The sequence below is a fragment of the Cetorhinus maximus genome, chromosome 3, assembly GCF_964194155.1.
Source record: "Cetorhinus maximus chromosome 3, sCetMax3.hap1.1, whole genome shotgun sequence".
Taxonomy (NCBI): domain Eukaryota; kingdom Metazoa; phylum Chordata; class Chondrichthyes; order Lamniformes; family Cetorhinidae; genus Cetorhinus; species Cetorhinus maximus.
In genome coordinates this window covers 203,282,127-203,297,604 of record NC_135881.1, presented here as the reverse complement: position 1 = coordinate 203,297,604, position 15,478 = coordinate 203,282,127, and the positions used below count along the sequence as shown (strand labels likewise).

The following is a 15,478-nucleotide window of genomic DNA, read 5'->3' as shown; positions in this document are numbered from 1 at the left end:
TGGAAGTCAGAAGGGGAAATCCAAATGTTGCAGGTATAATATTGGCCATGCATTTCTACAATTTGGAGGGTCTGTGATTATGCTGCTCTAGAAAAATTAATGCTTTTGTTTTGAAAAGTGGCATTTGCATTTTTAACACATCCACCCAGATCATCACTTATCAAATGTTACATCAAAAGCTACTCTCTCATATCCAAGCATCCCCCTCCCCACCGTCTTAATTCACAAAGGAACTCTTAAGCCCTCCAGATACAGTTCAGAGACATTGCACCCTATCCACTCCTCCAACTCTTTCTCAGCGGTGTTCTCTTCCTCCAACCCTCTCATTTAATGCTCCACTCTTCCTCAAACTCAACTTGACATTCTTCTCCCCTTCCAATTCAGTCAAGCTGGTAATATTCATCTATTCCCCACCCCCATCGAAACTGGTAACCTCCGTCTCTCCCCCCCAGAGTCTCTGCTACCCACCGTGTGCAATTTAATGCTGGCATTTGCCATGCCCAGACCCAGTCAGTGAATGCCTCCTTCCTCCCCACCACTCCTTAGCCTCTCCCCTTTCCCATGACATTCCCATTCACAGCTTCTTGTCCCTTTACCCATACACCCATTTCTCTCTTCCTTCTATTGCCATTTGTTTACTTCTTATTTATTTTACTCTTTACTTCCTCCCTCTTTCACTTTTAACTTTCCCTCTTTTTTTGCTCCAACAATTCCCAATTTCACTCCTACCACTTCCCTTTTCACTGCCATCCACTCCAACAACTGCTATTCAAATTTCTCTTGAAATCCATTCTGTTCCCTAACTTGCTGTATGTTTCTGCTCTGCTCCCCTCGCATTTCCTCTACCCAATCCTGCTGCAGTCCAGCCCTTCAGGCACTGGGCACGTCCTTCTCCTTTCCTACACTGATGCTTGGCTTTGCTACCTCTGCACACTGCAAATGGGACCTCTGGAGGAAGCTCCCACCTAAAGTCCACAGAGGCAGCAAGGCTGATCATTAGCACTGGGAACGTGCTAAGACGAGGAGTAGGACTTGTCCTGTGTATTAGCCACCATATTCAGGTGGAGTGTTACTGATGGCTAGAGGCGGGGTAGCGGGTTCTGGCACTTGGTCACCAAACATTGGCACACTGACTTCAGTATGCAACACTGATGCTTGGCATTTGCGCACGGTGTCCTTGAAAAACTAAGGGTACATCACATAAATGGTTCATTCTCATCATTCATACAATAGAAAAAATACATTTAGATTAACTCTAAACAAAAAGAACAGAATTTACTTACTTAAAGGGACTAAACAAAAACGACAGTGTTGTCTCTTTCTTGTGAATCATCTTCACCTGCAAAATAATTAAGAACTTCAACAAGGTCCATATGTTTCTCCACACTCAACGGTTTACTGGCATTCACACAATGCAAGGCTACATCATCCCATTAATGTTGCAGTGATAATTCTACCATTTATTTTTCACATTCCTCTACCCATGGCAGCTTACGCTGTGGAACTTTGTTCCTAAACCTCTCTGCTTTGCCAACTATTCCACTATCTTGAAAATTCTCCTGAAAGCTGAACTCTTTCAGTCACCCGCCCCAATGACTACTGTGTCAATCCTTCCTACCCTTCATTTTACACCCTTGCGATGTCCTCCTACATTAACGGTGGTACAGAACTGCAAGTTGCATGGAGGTGGTAGGAGTAACCACTACCCTGAAATGAATGTCATCATAATAAAATGTGACTTAAAACTGTAAGTTCTAAAAATATAACAAATGCTTTGCCTTTCTCCTTCTTTGCTAATTTCTCTTCAATTCCTTAACTAGTCGCTCTCCGATATTATTTTAATTTCTGATCTTTTTTTGGTCAATGTGATTAAATTCACACTAATAAATTCCACATCACACCCTTATATATTCAACAGTATGGGAAGGACAAAACTTTATTCAGAAATCAAACTTTGACATGTGATAGACTTACAATTACTGAGTCTTCTGTTCTAACTCAACCTTTCTCTCAATCCTAAAACTATGGAATATTTTACCTTCCACCTAAATCTTCAAAGTCTTAAAGTCCAAAAAGGCAGCACCTTATCACTGTAATCCTGGGTTAAATTATTAGATGGGATGGGGACAGAGGGACGGGCAGGGGTGGAGGGTCCGGGATGGGCGTTGGTGTCGATGAGTTGTATCCTGATTTAACCTCACCCCCAATTTTACTTCTTCAACCCTTCATCTGGGTCTTTCACCAAAATAAACACATCTTTTTTTTTACAAAAATGAATAGTTTGAACAGGGAGGCCAGGAGTTTCCTCGGTTGTCCTAACCATTTGCCATAATGTCAGTCATTTAGACCATTACAACAGGAGATCATACAATCCCAGGAATGCACATTGCCAGAGGCACTGTCAAGAAGGAATTGCTAAGCACAGGTGACTGGATTTCCCTTAGTGGGAACTTCCATCCACTCGTGCTGCTGAGCTGTGATCCCTAGGTTAGCTTCATTGGTTAAGCAGGGTGGCACCCAGCTGTATCCTTACTGCCAAGAGAGAGCCAAGAAGGAGATCTGTGAAAAGGTGTAGAAGGGTGTTGCTTCGGCACTAAACAAAAGGCAAGTGACATTAAAAAGGGACAGAACTGCCCCATTCAGGGAAGACAGAAACTGAGACCGACTAAGGTGCTGGGAACCAAATTGGAAGGAAAAAGGCTTCTACAAAACTTTCTCCCTCCACTTTGGACATGGAGGTCAGTGATGACACTGCCCTGGGACTACTATCACCTTCTATTTGGGCAGTAGCAGAAAAAGGTAAAAAGGGAAGGCAAAAGGGCGAGCAGACCAAACCTTATGCACCACCAGCATTTCCACGAACGGTTAGGGGTGGTTAGCAGCAGTCCCAGCAAAGTGCGGGAAAGGGAATCCATGTCTGCCATGTCTTCCCGACACACTGTTTGGACCACCATTCTACCTACTGGCATACTGGCATAGCGGACGAAATTCCAGTCAAAGTAACCATGAACCTTTTTTTATTCTTAACAGTGTGATCCCAAAGCTTGTGTATTATTTAAGCAGCTGTGCTAGTCTATATAAAAAGTAATGAATGACATTGTGTCCATCAATTTTGACTTGCGTATAAACTTAATTTGACCCCCGAATCAAATGAGTGGCCACTTAAGAAAGTTCTATGAAAATTTAATCATGTGATTTTGAATTATTTAATTGTGCAAATCAGCTCATGAGCATGAACAAAGATATCCAGACAGATTGGGAAGGTGATTAAGATACAGAAAAACAGCAAACTATTTAATTAAGCATATTTTTAGAAATCATTTTTAAAAATCATATGTTTAGAAAAGTGATAATTAATAATAACAAATTTCATACCGTAAATTGTTCCAATATTTGCATGGTATTTGTTAGCATGCATTCAGCTTTGAACTGGTCGCTGTTGTTTAAATACTCCAAAGGTAAAATGCCCTATCAGAAATAAAATATGTATGACAAATTGATGCATGAGACACAAATGAATTACCTAAAATAACTGAAACAGTTGCTTTAAGTTTCTGAAAACACTTTAAGCCAGTTTTTACTCATACTTTATACCTTTGTTTTCCTTAAAATACAGTTAACAGTATGAAACAGTTGATAGACAAAATAAAGAAATTTGCTAGATTGTCTAAGCAAGACGGCTATCAGATTTCACATCACATCTTGTATACTTGAATAATAGGATGTGGTCTCCCATTGAATTGTGTCACGACTCACTGGAGACAGTGCACTGTAATATCAAACCCCATTGTTCCCTGAGCCACGACAAATTTGAAAAGTTTGACCAAACCACCAGATTGCCCCAATTCTACTTAATTGCTTAATTTAGGTTAACAGAATACAAGCACCAGGTTTGTAAACTTAATAAGTAAATAACTGTCTATTGAACAAACTGTTGTTAACCAGTGGCAAAAGAAAGGAACATGAACTGCTAACTTCTAACTCTATAACTTAAACTCTACCCACTTCTTAAATCTGTATACACACACACATAAAAGACACACACACACTTCACACCAACCCAAGACATATAAGACACACAAGTCATGGATTTTAGGATGGGATAAAACAGTTCAATAGCACCAATTCCAGAGCACAGGATTCGATGGGGTGATTTTGAGCAATGTCTACCAAATTCCTTTCAGTTCTTGCTGATAACACGAGGTGGTCTTCCAGCACTTTCAGTATTTAGTTCACTGGTTGAGGCTAGTTCACTTGCCTTTCAATGTCTCTAGCAGTGATTTTCCCCTTTGCCTCTTGACAGGGGTTTTCAGAGAGAGAGGGACAGCAGGTTTATGGAGATATGCGGAGAAAAAGCCAGCTTGCTATTACTGCGGAATTACTGGAATCTTCCACACACAGGAGAAAGAGGTTTTAGGTCTTGTTCCTTTCAGCCTAGAAGCTATTCTGCTGCACTGCCCTCACACAAAAACCTGGTCACCTGGTCAGGAGCCAATTAAAATATTGTTGCCAGGCAGCTCCCTTGGTCCAGGACTCCTTTCCGGCACCATCCTGTCTTTCATGGCACACTCTGTTCCAGGACTGCAGCATTGTATATACCTCTCATTCTGTTCCAGTGGACATGTCTTTCAAACTGCAGCCATTGTAATTTTAATACACAGTCCAACAGAAATAAAAAGATATGTTCCTTACAATTGGGTCATGGTGAATTTATAGTGTGGCTGAATTACAACTGATCAAAAATAACGGAAGTTCTTTCTGGTAGCATAAACAAACAAAGAAATGCAGTTGATGTTGATAATCCACCTTAAGTTAAATCATTTGAAAATAAGCCTTACAATTTTGTCCTTCATGAGATAAAGATGTATAGTTTCCTAATTTGGAACAGGCTCGATGGACCAGCTGGTCTCTTCCTGCCTGTTAATTTTGTCTAATCGTCAATTTCATTTAAACTTAATTTGGCACATTCATACATAATTGTTACACTGCTTCCCCTCAAAAGTCATTTTAATTCTTTGAATGGCAGCACCCTCTACATGCTGAGGGAGCAAACTGAGGTTTATAAAATGGAAAATAAGTCACTAATGGACTATTTATGACTTTTCTTTCTTTTCAATGCAGCACCATCTAAAGGCTGATGATACGTTTTTCCCCTTTGGCATCAAGCATTGATAGCATTGCCTGAATGAATGCTGCCAGTGCACCACTTTACTCCATGGTGGGATTCCATAAAGACAGACCAGTTAATACCAAAGAGGGGGCTGACCAAAGCATAATATTCTGTAATGGTTAAAACTTAACTAGCCCTAATAACAGCAAGGATCGGAGTTCTACTCAAAGAATGATCTGGTTTTGCAGTATGGTCCAAACTGACACTTATCAAAGCAAAATACTGCGGACACTTATCAAATTGATTGGTTTTTGCAAGCCACCAGACCTCATGATATAACAGCTGGCCTAATGCCACCAAACCTTTCCTTGGACCTGCTCCTTAGTGAGGATATAGGCACACAGATGCTCTTGGTCCCAGTTGAGAGCTCTAATCATGTTTGGAAGGGCTTTATGCCACCCTTCAAGTGGCAGCCAAAACATTCTACATGGCTAACAGCTGTACAGAAAGTCTTATTAAATCATGCACACCAAGAGCCTTCAACATCTTCAAGGTTATAGCAAGTAATCATTACAAACAAGAAAATGCAGTGGTGCACTAGATTGCCAACAGCTGGAAAGTTGAGCATGTGAAACAGAAAAGGCAGGTTCCTATGGACAGCATATAAGGTCACATGCATAAAATCTTAACATAAAAATATAAACTATATTTTCTGAGCATTTGACATTATTAAGAAGGGTTTTCCTAGTGAATCTGAAAATGACAGAGGGATAATGCTGCTATCATTGGTTCTTATAGCAGTTTTTGACATTTTGGATGCCTGGAGAATAATCAGGAGTGAACAGGCTGGATATTATTCTCTAAGGGAACAATGACTATACTGTGATTAAAGTTGACATTAGGTTGAGGGGGAAAAGAGGGTCTGAAACCAAGGTTTTAAACTGAAGCTAGGCAAACTTTGAAGGGATGGGAGATAAATGGACCACAGTAAACTGGGCAGAACTGTTAATGGGTAAATCCACAGAAAGAGGTGGGGAAAAAAACTTGCATTTCTAATATGCCGTTCAGGATCTCAAAATATTCCAAAGTACTTTGCAGCCAATTAAGAACTTTTTGAAATATAGTCACTGTTGTAATGTAGAAAATGCAGCAGCCACTATGTGTGCAGTGAATGCCCACAATAGCAACGTGGTAATCTCTTTTTGCAATGTTGAGTGAAGGATAAATATTGGCCAGAACACTGGGATAACTCCCTTGCTCTTCTTTAAAATGGTGCCTTGGAATATTTTACATTCACCCGAGAAGGCAGCTACGGTCTTATTTTAAGATCTCATCTGACAGTGTCAGCCTAGATTTTTGTGCTTAAGTCCTGGAATGGGACTTGGAACCCACAACCTTTCTGACTTAAGAGGTGAGAGTGCTACCAACTGAGTCACAGCTGGCACCAAAGTATTAAAAAAAGAATGAGGTACTTTACAAAACCAGTATGCACTTTAAGAGGCAAAAGCTCCACTTGTGTGGTTAAGAAACCAAAAAGAAGTAAAGGGTAGTATCAAGCTAATAGAAGACTTGCATAAATGCAAGGAAAAGCAGAAATCTGGAGAACTGGAGGAGCTGTAAAAAGCAACAAAAGGATACAAAGGAAGTAAAGAAAGTAATAGCTGGATGCAAAAAGGGAATATGAAAGAAAACATGCAAGAGGGCCAAAGCTAATAGCAAATATTTTTATGAATAGTTTGAGAAAAAGACTGGAAAAGGAGAATGTGAAACAAAAACAGAACCACCTGGAAAAACCCAGCAGGCCCGGCAGCATCGGCGGAGAAGAAATCAGCCAACGCCTCGAGCCTTCACGGCCCTTCGGTTCTGCCGAAGGGCCGTGAAGGCTCGAGGCGTTGGCTGATTTCTTCTCCGCCGATGCTGCCGGGCCTGCTGGGTTTTTCCAGGTGGTTCTGTTTTTGTTTTGGATTTCCAGCATCCGCAGTAGCTTTTAGCTTTTTGTTTTTATAAAGGAGAATGTGAGTTCAGTGTACAATTTTTCACAGTGGAAAGAGGGCAAAATATCAGCAGTACAAAGGAACTTAAAATTAAGTCAAGGGAAGGAACTTAGTGGATCTAATGCAAGTTAAAAAAAAAGAGATAATGGAAAAAAATAACTTGACTCAAGACCTTTGAATCAGATAAAGTGTAATTATTCATTATTAAGAAAGGAGAAAGAAATTGGCTAACTACAGATCCATTAGGTTAGCCAGTTGTTCCAGTACATTTCCAGTAAGTTGCTCCAGTACAGCAACCTGGCAATGTGGAAAATTGCCTAAGTATGTCCCGTACACTAAAAGCAGGACAAACCCACCCCATCAGTCTACTCTTGATCATCAGTAACGTGGTAGAAGGAGTCATCAGCAGTGCTATCAAGTGGCACTTGCTTCGAAATAACCTGCTCAGTGACGCTCAGTTCCTGACCTCATTACAACCTTGGTTCAAACATGGACAAAAGATCTGAACTCTAGAGATGAGGCGAGAATGACTGCCCTTGACATCAAAGAAGCATTTGACCGAGTGTGGCATCAAGGAGTGCCAGCAAAGCTGGAGTCAAAGGGAATCAGGGGGAAAACTCTCCGCTGGTTGGAATCATACCTAGCACAAAGGAAGATGGTTGTGGTTGTTGAAGGTCAGTCATCTTAGTTCCAGGACATCACTGCAGGAGTTCCTCAGGGTAGTGTCCTCGGCCTAACCATCTTCAGCTGCTTCATCAATGATCTTCCTTCCATCATAAGGTCAGAAGTGGGGATGTTCACTGATGATTACACAATGCTCAGCACCATTTGCGACTCCTCAGATACTGAAGCAGTCCATGTCGAAACGCAACAAGACCTGGACAATATCCAGGGTTCGGCTGACAAGTGACAAGCCACAATCGTGCCACACAAGTGCTAGGCAATGACCATCTTCAACAAGAGTGAATCTAACCATTGACCCTTGACCTTCAATGGCATTACCATTGCTGAATCCCCCACTATCAACATCCTGGTGGCTACCATTGACCAGAAACTGAACTGGACTAGCCAGATAAATACTGTGGCTACAAGAATGGATAAGAGGCTATAAATCCTGCTGCGAGTAACTCACCTCCTGACTCCCCAAAGCCTGTCCGCCATCTACAAGGCACAAGTCAGGAGTGTGATGGAATACTCTCCACTTGCTTGATGAGTGCAGCTCCAACAACACACAAGATGGACACCATTCAGGACAAAGCAGCCCACTTGATTAATGCCACATCCACAAACATTCACCCCCTCCACCACCAATACACAGTGGCAGTAGTGTGAACCATCTACAAAATGCACTGCAGCAACTCACCAAGGCTCCTTTGACAGAACCTTCTAAACCCATGACCACTACCATCTAGTAGGACTCTAGTAGCAGCTGATACATGGGAAAACCACCATCTGCAAGTCCCCTTCCAAGCCACACACCATCCGGATTTGGAAATATATCGTCGTTCCTTCACCATCGCTGGGTCAAAATCCTGGAACTCCCTCCCTAACAGCACTGTGGGAGTACCTAAGCCACATGGACTGCAGTGGTTCAAGGCGGCAGCTCACCACCACCACCTTCTCCAGGGCAATTAGGGATGGGCAATAAATGCTGGCCCAGCCAGCGATGCCCACATTCCATGAATGAATAATTTTATAAAAACCTCAATTGTGGCTAAATTACATTAATTTATCAGGGAACATATCAGGTAACCAAAAAGAAGCAGCATGGATCTGCAATATGTAGATCATGTCTGACTGATCCAGTTGAATCATTTGAAGAGGCCACTAGCATGGAAGTGGAATGCCTATGGATGTTGTTCAAAAGATTTTGATATGGTCCCAGGCAAAGGTATTAGCCATAATGAAAGTGCATGGAATTGAAGGTAATCTTGTGACATGGTTTGATAACTGGTTGGGAAAGGTGGAGATTTGGGATAAAGGCTGTTTTCTGATTGGCTAGTGGTGTTTCCAAGAACCTATACTAGGGCTTTAGCTTTTCACTACGCATATTAATGACTTGGATGCAGCAATGGAGATTGTATATCCAAGTTTGCAGACAACATCAAGTTCTGGGGCACAGTAAGTTGTGCAACTGAAAACAGGAACTTACGAAATGACATAGAGAAGCAACGTGAGTTGGCAAATGGAGCTCAAAATTGGGAGGTAACAAGTCATCCACTTACAATCTGAGAAACACAAGTCAGGATATTTTCTTAATGATGAGAAACTGCGGAGGAGCAAAACTATTTGAATATTCATGTGCACAGATCATAAAAGCTAGTGCACAGATATAAAAAGTAATTTAAAAAGGCTAACAGGATGCCAGTTTTTATCTCAGTGCAAAAGTGAGGAAGTTGTCATGTCTGGTTCCTTCCACTATGTCAAAGGCAAATTTCCATCACATAGCTGATGAGGAAATTATGCAAAGATTTGGGTTGGAAGGTGTTATTTAGAGGTTGAGTAAGATGCCAAAGCCTTAATATATCCAGGGTGTGGTGCCTACCTTTGTTGCTAATTTTGCAGAAAAGCTGTTCTGCTGAAGACAGCTGATGAGGAAATCCTGATAACTGGCAGGAGAAGTGCTAAAAAGAATTACCTAAAGGCTGAGTAATAGACCACAGGCTTATTATGTATTCAGAGTTTATCCTTGTTGAATAGGTTGCGGAAAGGCAAGTAGTTGTTATGGAGTTTTGTAGAATACAGTGCAGGTACGCACCTGGGGCATTGGCATCTTTTCTCTTTGCGGGTGCTAACAAAGCATTAAATTAACTTTTCTCTTTACAAAGATGCTGACAGACATGCTATGTATTTTCCAGCATTTTCTGGAGGTGTTTTCTCCAGATTTCCAGTACTTGAACAAATAAAAAGGGAGAAATTGTAAGATGAATGGTGTGGTTATCATGCTAGTCAAGACAAATTCCTCTCACCTGCTGTTTGCTTACCAAGGGCTCAAGCTTACGTTTTTGTCTTGTGATCAACTAGTGACTATCCGTTTTGGCGGGGGGTGCAGAAAGGGGCAGAGTTGTGTCCAGGATGAACATGCAAACATATGAATAAGGAGCAGTAGGCCATTCAGCCCCTCGAGCCTGCTCAGCCATTTAAGAAGATCATGGCTGATCGGATAGCAACCTGAAATCTGCATCCCACCTACTGCCGATAACCTATCACCCCCTTGCTTAACCAAGAACCTAGCCACCTCTGCCTTAAAAATATTCAAAGACTCTCCTTTTCAGGAAGAGAGTTCCAATGATATATGACCCTCTGAGTGAAAACATTTCACTCTGATGAAATGAAAGATTGGGGGCAATGGCAGATTGGAAGCAATCTAAAGAATTAAATTTAGCGTGAGACGCAGCACATTGCTTGTAACATGACATTATTCTGTCTCCTGAAATCACACGCTGGAGAATTGGACACCTGAGGTTGCACACCTGATTTCTTGCCCTGCATCAGCCATCAGCAAGGTTCTGGACTACTGACAGAGCCTCACAGAAATCACCCCATATTATCACGAAAATACAAAAGCAAATCACAGAAGTTTCTCATTTACTAGCAAGTCCAATTATGTATTGGCTAACTCCAAAAAAGTAAATCACAAAATATTAGCCTACCACAGAATTTAGAGGGAAGGGGACTCCAATTAGAGCAGCCATCAATGGAGCTATATCAGCCTGTGCATTGCAAAATAGAAACAATTAATTGCAACATTTCATGGTGAGCAGAAATAATAAAGTAACATAAACTCCCATACTTATTTTGAATCCAGCATTAAAAAGATTCTGTTAAACAATTATTTCTAATTGAAGTTGATATCACCGTTCCGAAACAAATTAGGTGATTAAAATTAACAGATCATTACTGTTTCCCAACCTGTGAATCAAGGGAATAAGCAGAGATCTGTTTGGAATCCTTTGTTGATATCACTATTAATTAATCATTAGCTGCATGGTGTCCATCTACTTTTCTTCCCTTCCTCAGGGAGCATTTTTCACTTCAGTGGTGCCCCATCTTTGATTAGAGCAACTCATGAGGGCATTTTATGAATCTACAGCCAAATGGTGGGTGTAAAATCCAGTACCACCAGGCAATCTGTGTACCTAGCAAATAGGCCAGAAGCAGCATCTACGCTGAGCTCATGGTACCTGTTTGCCAACTGCTCTTCACTAAGGAATGACAAATAAAACCGGCGATGACGGTGCCTTGGATAGGGACTGAAAATTATGTCCAGAAGAGGAGATAAAGGGAAAATTATAAATATTTTTAACCATTCATGCTCGATTATATAATTAGGAGATCAGTATTATGAAATATTGTATTTATATATTAGAGATTTACTTGTTAAACACTCCAAAAAAACTCACATTTTGAGAAAATAACTACCAAGCAGTTTCCAGTAAAATGAGAGTTGCTGTGAGGTAGTGTAGCACAAACATCATGATCACAATTTAATATTTAAATGTTATCCACAGCTTTTCTGTTCAAGGTGCACGGTACTCTTGTTCATTCATAGAATCATCAAATAATAGAGGAGACAGGAGGAGATTATTTGGCCCATCATACCTATGCTAGCTCTTTGAAAGAACTATCCAATTAGTACCACTCCTCCGCTCTTCCTCTGTACCCTTGCAATTTTTTTCCCTCCAAGTATTTATTCAGTTCTAGTTTGAACATTATTATTGATTCAGGATTGCATTTCAGATCACAACAACTTACCGCGCAAAAAAAGATGTTTTTTATCATGTCGCCTCTGGTCTTTTTGCCAAGCAACTTAAATCTGTGTCCTCTGGTTACCAACCATTCTGCCACTGGAAACGGTTTCTTCTTATTTGCTCTATAAAAACCCTTTTAAGATTTTGAACACCTCTACTGAATCACCCCTCAACCTACTCTGCTTTAAGGGGAACAACTCCAGTCTCTCCACATAACTGAAGTCCCTCATCCCCGGTATCATTCTAGTAAATCACTTCTGCACCCTCTCTAAATTTAAAAAATACCCTCCAAGGATGAATAATTCAGGAAGTGAAGTTAAAATGGCAATCTGCAATTTTGCTTGATTTGTCTGGGAGTGCGGTATATGGAAACCATGCAAAACCCAGGCACGTTAAAATGTTTTGGGATTTATGAGTTTACGAATAAGCGAGCTAGGTCAGTATTTAATTATTATGGCTCTCTATTTTATGAAACGATAACTCTAAAAGGAGCAAAGATACCATAAGTTTAGCTTGTGGCGTCTTTATCATAATCATATTGTTTGATTTTTAATCACTCCACCATTGGTGGCTGTGGTTCATCTGCCTAGGTCCTTAGGTCTGGAATTCCCTCCCTAAATCCTTCTGTCTCTATGTCTCTTTCCTCCTTTAAGACACTCCTTAAAACAGATCTCTTTGACCAAGCTTTTGGTCATCTGACCTAAAATCTCTTTATGTGGCTTAGTGTCAAATTTTGCTTTATAATTCCCCTGTGAAGCGCCTTGGAATGTTTTATTAGGTTAAATGTGCTATATAAAGACAAGTTGTTGCCATTGTTGATGCTCCTTCTGAAAGATCAGAGCTCAGTCCTGTTTCATATCAAAAGAGACCCTGGTGAAGGTTTTCAGCATTGTTGGGCATGAGAGAAGGATGAGGGAGATCCCAAGTCAGGCTGAGCTCATGCTCACTCGGCCTCCACACAACATGCTGGCCGACACATCGATGGCATGTTGGAAACTCCTACCGAAAGCAGGCAAAGAGTGCGTTTAATATTCTAATGGAATTCAACTAAATGGTAACGAACATGCCTGATTCACAACGGAAATGTGACAGGCATCCATCCCATCCTTATAAAATAATTATTCTAGTTGTCAGGATGCACACTAACAGGAAATCAGCATTTAGGGGACAAGGTGGGAAAGTGAGGTGGAGGTAAAATATCAGCCATGATTTTATTGAATGACAGAGTAGGCAAGAGGGGTTGAATGACCTGGTCCTGCTCCCCTTTCTTAGGTTAAGGATTTGATATCTTTGCACTTGGATTTTTGGAGCCCAAAAGATAAGAATATTCCAGGTGTCTTTTTTTTTGGTGGTGCTATTCAGAATATAATGTTAAACCCTGAACAAGTTAAGGGTTTTACCTGATTTACATCTAATCTCTTCCAGTCATTTAGTTTCCATTCTGAAAGAAATAGCAAAGCAAAATTTTAGGAGTACAAGAACAATAATCTTTGATTTCTCCCCAACCCCAACCACCTCTTGCCCCCTGCATCCTCAAACGTTAACACACCTCTGGTGAGTGAAGTCGGAACCTGCCTCAGGAACAGACTCTACTGCACCTCCTCCCGCTCATTTCCACCTTGAACCTGAATATCCCCAGTGACTGCCAGCAAGTCAGTGGCTGTGTATGATGTGGACAGAATAATGAGATGTCATGTGAGACTGTAGTTCCATCATTTCGCCCTCCCCAATTTGAATTACAAGATCAGTGATGAATAGAACAGTCCAGCGGAGGCAACATTTCTATTGTATTTGTACAGAGATTGCCTTGCTTTTCTGATGCAAGAAAGCCATTCACAACTCCAGCAAGCATGTATGAGCCCTACAACCTCTCAAAGGGAAAGTTCTCTTGGGCAACTGCCTCTGGATCATTCCCTGTATCCAGTTTTCCTTGGTGAGGAGGAGCAGGAGGTGCAGAGGGACCTGGGAAGAGTCCCGCTGCATAGGAGGCAAGTGAGTCGGCGATGTGTAATTCAGCCGAGGTTTCATCCACCATGCAATTCTTTCTCCAACTTTAGAGGAGCAATGTACCAGGAGGCAGAGTTGCTCCAAGGAAACACTACATGACTTGTGTAGGATCTTCAAACTGGAACTTAGGCAACCATCTTGCATTCCAACAACACTGGCAACCAATGGCAATGACATTGCATACAACGGACTCATTCCGGTCACATTCTGGTCACTTTGCAACATCTCGCCGTGGATGATGCATCAAGCATGCTATTGATGCCTCGTTCACTGGTGCTGATTTGTACACTTTTGTTTTCCCCTGACACAGTGGATCAAGGGGGGAGGACATAGGGTCTGCAGCACGGAGACAGGCTATTTGGCCCAACTGCTTCTTTTCAGGTTTTAGGCTCCACACCAGCCTACTTCCACTTTACTTCATCTAACTCTATCAGCATAATCTTCGATTCCTTTCTCCTTCATGTACTTATCTAGCTTCCCATTAAATACATCTATGCTATTTGCCTCAACTACTCTTCACGACAGAGAGTTTTACATTCTAACCATTCTCCAGGGAAGGGGTTTCTCCTGAATTTTTTTATTGGATTTATTAGTGACTACCTTATATTTTGGCCCCCGAGTTCTGCTCTCCCTCGTAAGCGGCTATATGTTCTTTAAATCTTCCCAATCAAACCCTTGCAGAGCTTCAAGTCCTCTGGTCTCCATCAGCCTTCTCTTTTCCGGAGAAAAGAACACCAGCCTGTTCAGTCTTTCCTGAGAAGCATATGCTCTCAGTTCCAGTATCATCTTTGTGAATCCTTTTCATGCTGTCTTTGTATCCTTTCTATAATGTGGAGATCAGAACTGAGCACAGTACTCCATCACATCACTAGCTCCTATAATAGAAGTTATCAGTTCAGATAATGGAATGAAGTACTCAGATTCTCAGATTTTTAGCTTTATCACTGTAGCGTTAACCCTATGAAACTAAACCCCTAAAATATTCCCAAATTTAACATTTCATACACTTCCACCTTGTTTCTCCCAGTAAGAAGAAGTATTGTAGTTTTACATCATTTTTCCACAGGAAGGATTTGAGGAGAATAAAAAGCATTTCTACACTAATGCTCGATTTTTAAAAAGCATAACACATTCAGAATAGTTTAACACATTACTATGGTGACTACACTTAAAGAGTAATTGAATGACTGTAAAGTGCCTTGGGATGTCTTGAGGTCGTGAAAGGCACTAAATAAATGTCAGTCTTTCTTTTAAAAAGTGCCCTGACTTTTAAACACCAACATGAAATATACCCTGCAGGAAATCATCCTGAAACTGTTGGTTTGAGCCAACCTGTGGTCCATTTACTCCAGCTCCCCAGGCAACCAAGGGTGTGAGGGTTTCCGAGGGGTGGCCTGCACCATGTGAACCTGTATCAGCAAAGAAATTTAGGGATTAGGCATGAATCTGATGTGCCAAGATACACTGCTATTAACAGGTGTTGACCAAAATATAAAGACACTGAGGAAATTTGGTCTTCTGCATTTTTACACAGGCAATCAAAGCACTATTTTTTCCAGAATGTCAATTTGTTTCTCCCACACAGGCTTTGTTCAGCTGGGCAAAATGATTAATTT

General features: G+C 41.2%; 1 protein-coding gene across 2 annotated transcripts in view; it reads right to left on the bottom strand.

Annotated features, from left to right (window-relative positions):
* Positions 1-15,478, bottom strand: part of pign (phosphatidylinositol glycan anchor biosynthesis, class N) — a 131,314-nt gene that overhangs the window by 80,467 nt on the left and 35,369 nt on the right. For both annotated transcript variants that reach the window (XR_013576264.1, XM_078539641.1), the window contains exons 8-12: positions 15,155-15,271; positions 13,256-13,296; positions 10,758-10,817; positions 3,376-3,468; positions 1,284-1,339 (exon numbers count right to left, since the gene is read on the bottom strand). Coding sequence is in view for 1 of the 2 variants with exons in the window: in XM_078539641.1 (XP_078395767.1) it covers positions 1,284-1,339; positions 3,376-3,468; positions 10,758-10,817; positions 13,256-13,296; positions 15,155-15,271 (367 nt within the window). In the remaining variant the exon portion in view is untranslated. The remainder of the gene's footprint in view (positions 1-1,283; positions 1,340-3,375; positions 3,469-10,757; positions 10,818-13,255; positions 13,297-15,154; positions 15,272-15,478) is intronic.